This window comes from Panthera tigris, chromosome D2 (genome assembly GCF_018350195.1).
Source record: "Panthera tigris isolate Pti1 chromosome D2, P.tigris_Pti1_mat1.1, whole genome shotgun sequence".
In the NCBI taxonomy this organism is placed as follows: domain Eukaryota; kingdom Metazoa; phylum Chordata; class Mammalia; order Carnivora; family Felidae; genus Panthera; species Panthera tigris.
The window spans coordinates 61,812,837-61,822,442 of record NC_056670.1 but is presented as its reverse complement, the minus strand read 5'-3'; the positions used below and the strand labels follow the sequence as shown (position 1 = coordinate 61,822,442).

The window sequence follows — 9,606 nt, the reverse complement described above, 5'->3', positions numbered from 1 at the left end:
ATTCTCATCCTCCACACTCCTATATGGTACACAAAGAGTTGATGACCACACCTCATCATAGAGTCACCGTCTACAGTGGAGGGTGATTTCCATCTGTCATTTTTCTCCTGGGACCCTGTGGGAAAAGCAAGAGAGGATGGCACTACCTCACCCACTCCCACTTCCCACCCCCAGCCCTTAGCATTTTCACTGCCGATAGTCAGCAACTGCCCTCTCTGTCTCAGGGCTGCCCCCAGGCTGCTGGACCCTGCTGTGCTGCAGGCAGAAGAACCTTTCCAAAGCAGTCCTTGACCAAAGACTACCAGAATAAGGGTTATAAATACTCAGCTGCCTTCCCCTGAAGGGGACAACTCTGAGATGTCTTTACATTGTCTCCAGAGCCCCCTGCGAAATGTAGCCAGTCTCCCACCATGGAACCTGACTTCAAATTGCACCTAGCTTGATTCCCTTCCCTTCTCAGACCCACTTCCCCACTATTAGTGGGTTTCCTGGGATCACTTCGTGATAAATCACTTCATGGCCATAACTTCCTTGGGTCTGCTTCTGGTGGTGAACTGAGGACATGTAGACAATCCCTCTAAAATCCTACTTCTCTGTATAATCTGAACAAGCATCCTGGAGTCATTAAGTTTCCTGCTCCCTGCAGTGGTCCCATAGCACAAATGGAATGATCCACTTGTAATGTCCTTGCTTAACCCTGATCTGCTTACTCCTCTATAATTTCAAAGATCACGGAGGTCAAGTTCTTGTGAGGGGGATGACCATAATGTCCTCACATAATATTACTGAATCAGCACCCTTAATGAGGAGACTTTGAACTGACGTCCAAGTAATTGAGGCTTCAACAGAAAGAAAATACAATGGATTCAATGACTCCAAATGTTGGCACGCAGCCTGAAAGCCAAACAGATCCCGGTCCTATATAATTCTGTTCTCCAAGTAGGAGGTCTAAGAAACGCAAGGTCTTCAGAGGATACCAGCCCAAACCCGTCATTTTAAAGTCTTGGTTCCTCTGAATCAAATCCTATGTTAAACATTTCTCACAGTAGTTTTAAACTTTAATTACATACTCTACCAAAGCAAAGATCAAAATCTCTACAAAGGTTCTTTTTTATTTTTTATGATGAAGTATTTATTAGTATGTCTCTTTGGAATAGATTTTCATACCCCAGGCCTGAAAAGAAATTCCACATAGAAATCATTCTCAAAACACTTTCTAAATACTTGAGAGTTTGTCCTTTTTTCTCACCTCATGCAATGACTTGTTAATGAGGAATAATTAAAATAGATTCTTATTAAAAAGAAATGCACTGCATTTCAAAAATATTTTTTAAATGTAAAACCTATACAGCAATGTTTATAATAGAGAAATTCAGATCCAAAGTTTCATCTATACAGAGTGTCTAGACATAGGGTGCATTTCAAATCAATCAATGTAGTAGTAACAAAAGATCTGCTTTATGCAATGTGTCAGCCTAATTGAATGATATAATTACAATCTGTTAATATCCATGTGGACCAAGCAGAATGTCACCACTCTTTTATGTACATGACGATGATGGTTTTGCATTTCTTTCCATCCTGGAATTTGAACACTGATTTCTCTAAATATTTGTGATCCAAGGGATTTGAAAAAGATTCCTCCAAAACGTTTCAAAGAGAATTTCATGAGCTGCTCTACTGGACCCAGGCAGGAGCTTCAGGTTAGGACTTCACTTTGGATGGCCTGTAGAGGGGAAATCCACCCCCAGTAAAACGAGGGCCAGTTGGCTTGGCCATTGACAGGGTGTTATCCATGGATATTCTGTCCTTATTTCTGTAAGACAGGAGGTGAAAGTTAACTTCCTTACCATCTTTATTCCTCTTTCTAAGTTTGGTGTTCTCTAAGTTCCCTGGGTGAGTTAGCCATTGAAAACTGCTTTGATTAAAGCTTCCAGTTTTAGACAAAGTGGTTGTTTAAATCTAATTAGGTGTTCGCTGATAACACATAAAATTAGGGAAAGACACAATTAAACGTGCCCTCCTAATGTTGATCTAAATGTGGACATAAGACCTCATTATAACTCAATTATGGACTTGAGACTTCTGACTTGTAATCATCTTCCTGTTTTATAAAACATCTGTTTAGTTCCAAAGATTCATCAGAAGAATCTTTCTCTTGGCTCAGTTATAATGACGAATTCATCATTTATCAACTTTTCTATTTCAAATTTTCAGTGGAAACATAAATATTTACCACACGCGTAAGGTATCTTCATCAAACTTGGACATTTATAAAATACAAATTTTACTATAACTTTAGACAAGCAGAAATTATTATTAGAAATAGTTTAAGATACAAGAAAATCTGAGAAAGATAAATAAGATAGTACATTGGGCAACAGATAAAGGGAGTCCTGCCCTAAAATCTATAATGTATCTTCTACATAGATATCCTTTAAATACACACACATACACACACATTCACACGTGTACACACACACACACACACACACACACACACACTCAAGTTTCCTGCAGAGGTACCTTAAATTTATACAAATTCCCTATTGTGAATTCAGGGGTCTTACAGAAAAACATCTTTGGAACCCCTTTTTAAAAATAAAAGTTAAGCTAATAACTAAGACCAAAACCAATTAGATTTGACAACTGGAAGTGATTTACCTCAGAGGAGAGAATTCCACCTTTTGGGAAAGAATCTGACTAGTTCTACAAACTCTAGACCAGCCTGGGGTTCCAGGACAGGAGAGTCAGAGGCAGGTGGGTGGGGGTGCAGGTCAGGATGGAAACATGATGAAAAGGGTGTTTGAGAAAAATGAAAGAAGGCATAAATGCAAAAGTGGCATGAGTTGCTATTTTATAAAGAGCAAGTGTGGGGAGAACGTCCACAGAGATTATTCTAAATTATTCCATTTGGAAAGAACCTGAAGAAGATTGGTTAATCAATCCAGCAGTTTCTTAGCAGAATTGATTTCATTATTATAAAAAAAAATCATCCTCCATAAATAGGACAAAAGCTTTAGCCTTGAATGGATCCAGTTAAGAGGATTCCTTCAAGTGCTTGGCAACTTGTCTACCCCCTGACTGCCGGTAGATGCAGCAAGCACCACCTCCTCCAGCCCTCTCTTGCCTTAAATAACCTAAGTTTTCCTTTCTGAAGTAACTTAAGCATAATGCTTCTGGCTTGCTCTAAGCTGACTGATGGGAATGATGTCTCCTTTATATTGCCTTTGTAATGCATTTACAGACCAGCACAATGGCTCCCTCAGCCTTCTCCCTTCCAGTCCACACCATCTCAGCACTCTTGTTCTTGCCTCAGTAAACTTTCATTCAGCCCTTGAATCCTTTTGCTCTTCTCCTATGAACCCCTCTCTCTGTCTACTTCCAGTTTATGGATCCCCAACTAAATGTAATTGCCAATGGCACCCTAACCAGGGCAGAATGGCTACAAGTGAGCAATTTAGGGAAAGGAGAGGACAGGTAAAGACAAAGATTCTACAGCTGTGCTACCCAATAGAAGTTTCCACCATGATGGAAAAACTCTCTGTCTAGAGCCTGATGTGGCATCCACTACCTCCATGTGGCTATTTAGCAGTTGAAATGTGACTAGTGCAACTAAGGAACTGAATTTTTAATTTGATTTAACTGTAGTTCATTTTTAATTAAATACCTACAAAAGACCTATGGATGGGGGCCGTGCAATTTTAGTAGACGTGCCAATGGGAGGGACTGAGCCAACAGAATGGCATTTCCGTTGGCTCAACACACCATCAGTGTCCAGAAAACTATGGGTGGAAGGGGATCAATAAGGTCAAAGGTGACTAGGCCAAACTGCAGGACCAAGGTAGGGAAGTTGGTCAGCTCTAGGAAGATAATTAACTGTTTAGCTAAGTGAGCTATTTGTAACTGTGTATACTAGACTGCTGGTCTCCAAAATAGATGCATGTACTCTCAAAAATGAGTAAGATGACCCACAGGGAAGTGCCAAGAAGGTAGTTCAGATTCTGCCCATATTTTGTCTTTAAAAATTAAAAACAAAATCTCAGTTTACTAATATTTACTCACAATGTCATAATAGTATTTTGCATGTGATATACAAATGAAGGACTCCTGGGTGGCTCAGTCAGTTAAGCATCTGACTCTTGACTTCAGCTCAGGTCATGACCTCATGGTTCATGAGATGGGAGTCCCCCACGTCAGGCTCTGTGTTGACAGAGCGGAGTCTGCTTGGGATTCTCTCTCTCCCTCTATCTCTGCCCCTCCCTCACTCACACTTTCTCCCTCCCTCTCTCTCCTCTCTCTCTCTAAAGTAAATAAACACTTTTTAAAAATTAAAATAATAGGGGTGCCTGTGTGGCTCAGTTGGCTAAGCGTCCAATTCTTGGATTTCAGCTCAGGTCATACTCTCTCAGTATGCCCTGCTTGGGATTCTCTGTCTCCCTCTCTCTCTGCCTCTCTCTAAAAATTGAATAAATAAACATTAAAAATTAAAATATATTGGAGATATAAAACTATTCTAAAATAAAATTTTGTTTTAAAACTTAACATAAATATATATTTAATATATATGCATATATTGGGGGGGGTGCTACAAGTTCAAAAGTGTTTTACTGATAAGAGTGTACACTAGAAATGCTTGAAGGCCACTGAGCTGGATTCATGCCTCACACAGGAACTAGCCATGTTGACGTCTTACCAGCTCAACCTTGCTGTCCTAAAATAAAACCAGTGTCTCCACTCCAACATTGAGTCACATCATTAATATCAGTGCTTCTCCAGCTTAGATGTGCATGGACATCACCTGAGGACTGATGTTACTGCACATTTCTAAGGCTCATCCAGAGCCTGCTGAATCCAAACATCAGGAAATGGGGCCTGGGAACCTGAATGTTTAATAAATCCCACCAGTGATTCTGTATCAGGTAGTTGCTAGACCCTACAATAAGACAGACCCATAGGAATTAGCTCAAATTTTTAGCAGGATTTTATTCTACCAAGGAGTTGGCATCAGAATGTGGAACAGGGGAATATTCTGATTTACCAGAAGGGCAAATTTTTACTGGCAAATCAATTTGCATCCAGTTACTTTAAATAGCTGTTTGCCACTAATGAATCACAGGCGGATGTACCTCTTTCCCCATGTCCCTGCAATGCCCACGTGAATGAAACACCAAACTTGGCTTAAACCCTCAATGTGAGTACTACAGAATTAACTACATGAGTTGGGTAATGCCACTCAGCCAAACCAAGGTTCAAATCTATTGATTCATCCAAGTCCACTCTCTCACCCTAGCATTAGGCAAATGATGAAAACAAAGTGAAAAGAACATTTACTCTTCCACATGCAGGCATCCTGAAACCCAAAATGTTAACCTGAGATCGCATTATCATCTCCTAGAAAAAGAAGAGCTCACGTCAATACCCCCAGCAGATACTGAAGTCAGTTATTAGACATAAAGATGGTTCAGAGCTAGATTATCTAAAACATAGGTAAAAGTTATTCGTGGGCTCATCATTATCATGCACAAAATGCATTATTGAAAAGTACAGCTTTACCAAGCCTAAACCCCTTAGCAAAATCACCTGTGGTTTTAAGTGTGGACATGCTTTTAGTTTGTACAAGCCTGGCTGTGAACCTCATTTGCAAACATTGTCATGGCATAATTATCTCCAAACCATAAGAACAGTGGGGCGGTGGGGGCGGGGGGGGGCGGGCAGGGAAGACTACATACATTTCCTCTGCTCCGTGTTAGGTCCATCAGTGAGCAGATATTAATGGATCCCTGTTAGGGTCCTAAGGAGAGGCCTCAGTATCAAATGAGACATGCATCTTGCCCTGACACAAACCAGGGGGGGACCTGTAAAATGTCATTTGTTCACCCTGTGACCGACTTTAGCCCAGTGGATTCTGTGACTCCATGACTGTCTGCCAATTATTTTCTTATCAGCAGGTAATAGGCACAACAAAATTAGAATAACATTTGACTAATTCTTACTTCTGAGTGTATTCTTTACGTTTCTGAGCTAGGTATTTCTTCTTTAAGTTCATCAGTTCATTGGTAAGTTTCTCGATTTCATATTTATATTCTTGGCTCTGTGATTCGTACATATTCAGCTCCGAAGACAAAACCTAATGTGACAAATAACAGCAGCATTAACAGAAGATATGCAGTGAGACAATATCCTTTCCTGAACATTTTTCCTAATCTGCTGCCATTTACCTCACTGAGGCTAGTGTTACAAAACCACGCCCAAGTCTAACAGCTAATCCTCGCACTTCCGCCAGCTCTCAAGATCTGCACCGAGGTAAAAATCCGACTGAGGTCTGAAGTCTCATAATCCAGTGACAAACTTAACAAAACCTCTGCTTAAAAGAAGTATCAGGCCACATTCAACGAGGCTCACACATGAATGGTGTAATGTGTTTCAAGAATATGGTGAGTAGAGACAGAAAAACTCCCAGGCATGCAGGATAAAATTGCTTTTAAAGCCTTTTTAAAAAGCATTCAGAGAAGTCATCACTAGGGACAGTGATTCATTTGAGGATTATGGTAAAAAATTATTCTGGAATCATCCTGCCACCACCACCACTAAGTAGGCATTCAATTTCTGTGTTTTCCTAGGTTGCTGTTCTGCTAAATGTCTATCACCTCTTTACTGTGCTCTTTGGGACTCTTCACAGGTTCTTTCTTTCTCCAGGCACAGTAACGCTTTCTCCTGAGAAGCAGGGAGCTATGATATGAACGCAAGAGAGTCCAGGGAATGTGTAATAGGACCCTGATTACCTGCCTCTTCCACTATGGTGTTCAATAGATGCTGCTGGTCTTGGCTGGGCAAGAAGGGTGGGCATTTACTCACCTGACCAGGATATGTAAAGCATTCCTGAGCTAGGGGCACACCTCACAGAAATCAAACGGAAGAAAGGAAGGTTACCATTCTAAGGGGCATGCAACAGACTTAGACTTATTTTTTCCTCTTGCTCACTATTTTAAAAATTTGCACAAAAGGAGGATCTTTGTCCTTTGAGTGTTTACCTGCTTCTAAACTCTTTCCTTTAATCTCTATGAAAATGATTCTGACTATGTTATCATGAGCTAAAGAGTAAGACTTTCATGTTGGGAGAAAATCTGCCTAATAGTTAAGCAATTAGGAACCAAGGTTCTGTTTCCAAACAATGAATATAGCATTTCCTAAAAGAGTCCAGATAATGAGGACAAACTAGCAGACAGGCTCAGTACCACCACCTCTGAACCTCTTCCACCAGGGGTCATATTTCCTCAGAGCAAAAAAAAATCTAGATTTCCTGAGTTAAACGGTTAAAAATACCAAAAAGCTCCTGTGAGTCATATAATGCTACCCAGCGCTAAGTGTGGCTATCTGACAGTGGCATAAAGACAGACCTGTGAGAAAAGGAGCTTTTATTTTATTTGGAATACTCAATTGTTGAGAAGGGTGAAAATGATCAAAAGATTATGCCTCATGCAAAACTCAAACTACGTCTCAGGATACTCGTGTGAAATAAACACTGTGAGTGAGAAGTTGAAAATTAATGTTCTAATTACACTTCTGTTTCATCTGCCTTTTTAAAGAAGAAGGATGTGCTTGTAAAACGTGCTACTTGTGAAGGGATTAGCACTATAGTAGTCGATTTTACCCCAGGCAGAAAGGCAACAATCATCACCCTTGTCATGCAGGTAAGTTCCAGAATTCAGCTGGCGTGTGCTACATTCTGTGCATGCGTGTGTATAAGACTTCTCTGACGTGCCAAGAATATCTAAGTACTTGTTTGGGAGGTAAAGCTCCAAATATAATGGGAACACACAGTTTCTGAGAAAACTTTTTAAAAAGCACGTGTAATAATAAAACATTCCATCTCCCCAGCTGACGTTCTTAAGTCGCCGAGAAGGGAAATTATGCTAACAGAATTCTAAAATGATTTTACTTTCCTTTCATAGCAACTTATTTGAGAGATGGTCATGAAGGAAGGCCCTGGGGGCTGGGCAGTAGCCCATGCTTTCTGTACGTTTATTTCAGGTGGAATGGAATTGCAAAAACCTGCTTTGGCACAGTGGTCTGCTTCGGTGGATGATGGTGTTAAAATATTTCCTCTGCTCTTCCCCACCAACCACATCCTCTACCTCATCTTGAGGTGGTCCCTACACACCCGATCCCCCGAATTTCCATTCTGTCACCATCACCCTCTCTCCAACTCTTTCCTTACTCGCTCACCACCTCCTTTCAGGAAACAGAGAATTGTGAGGTCTATTAGTCTACATGCTGGGTGGGGGGGGGTAGCCCTGAGATGTGCCCTGCTCCTCCTGGGACTGGAATTCTAAAAGGAAAAAAAACAAAACAGGCCAACCTCCGTGGAGTGTGGCATTTGGGAGCTGGGCTCCTTGTACTGAGGGCTTGTCCGGGTCCCCAGCAGGTGGCCGTCCTCTGGCCAGGAAAGCACTGAGGCTCCCACTTACTTTCAGCTGCTTGGTCTTCTCCCGCAGCGTGTGACGGTAGATCTGTAGCTGTTCCGCAGCCTCGGGGCCGGGCTGCCGTGCCAGGATGTGCTTGAGTTCCACATACAGTTTCTCTTTTTCCTGGTGGAGAGCACACCCACAAGGGAGAGAATCAGCCCCGTCAAGACAGAGAAAGCGCCTTTGCCAGCACGGTCAGGAGAACGTGGGGCCACCTAGGTGACTTCAGAGTGCCCCACCGAGTACATCCACCATACATTCTATCAAGAGAGCATCGAGCCAACCCTGGCCAATGGCTTAGGATGTGCCCAGCATTTGGATACAAATAATAAGGCAAATGAGGAAGGGAAAGTCTCTGTTACCTAAGCTTATGATCCCATGACCAAGAGACAAGGGCAATGATGCAAGATTGGGGCATGTGCTGTGGCCAGTAAAAGTAGGGAGTGGGGGAGGTTTCACAAAAATGTCATTTGACTTGTTGCTTGAAGAATGAGTAGTAGTTTTCCCCAAGCGAAGGGAGAAAAGAAAAGCTTCTTAGGCCAAAGTCCAGAGTTAGGACAAGGGAGAAGTGAGTCTAGTTCAGTAGGTGCACAGGAGGAAGTAGTGGAGAGAATAGGCTGGGCTCAAGTACGTTCCAGGCTGTATGGTCTGGGAAAGGATAAGCCATGCCTGGGTTTGTCTTCAGAGGAAAAGCTCCAGCAGGAAGGCAGAGAACAAAGTGAAGAGACTACTCAGTGTACCAGGATAAGGAGAAGATGAAAACAGATGGACCTAAGGCAACTAGGTTGGAAAGGAAGTAGATATGAAGACATTCCCGAAGTAGAATCAGTGGGATTTGGTGAAAAATCAGACAAGTGAGGAAGGAAGGAGCAGGGCCAAGAAGACTCCAAGGCTTCTAACATGGATACTTTGGGGGCTGGAGGGTGATGGTGATGGAGGCAGGGAGGCTAGGAAAGAAGGAGTGGGGAAGGAGGGAGGGAATTGTCCCCACATTGTCTCCTGATTATCAGTGGGGTCCGGATATATTGAGCTTGAGATACGGTGGGATATCAACAAGAGGAGTTGAAAATGAGGTCCCAGAGTTTGAACTGAAGAGCAAATTGGAACTGGTGGTGGGTTATGGCTACAGTCATGAGAG

General features: G+C 42.0%; 1 protein-coding gene across 2 annotated transcripts in view; it reads right to left on the bottom strand.

Moving 5' to 3' along the window:
• Positions 1-930: 930 nt before the first annotated feature.
• Positions 931-9,606, bottom strand: part of CFAP58 (cilia and flagella associated protein 58) — a 106,145-nt gene continuing 97,469 nt past the window's right edge. The window contains exons 16-18 of one of the 2 annotated variants that reach the window (XM_042960776.1): positions 8,472-8,591; positions 5,997-6,130; positions 931-1,816 (exon numbers count right to left, since the gene is read on the bottom strand). In XM_042960776.1, the coding sequence (XP_042816710.1) occupies positions 1,705-1,816; positions 5,997-6,130; positions 8,472-8,591 (366 nt within the window). In that variant the 3' untranslated portion in view covers positions 931-1,704. Of the gene's footprint in view, positions 1,817-5,996; positions 6,131-8,471; positions 8,592-9,606 lie in introns of those variants that run through there. The other variant, XM_042960779.1, reaches the window with a different exon arrangement.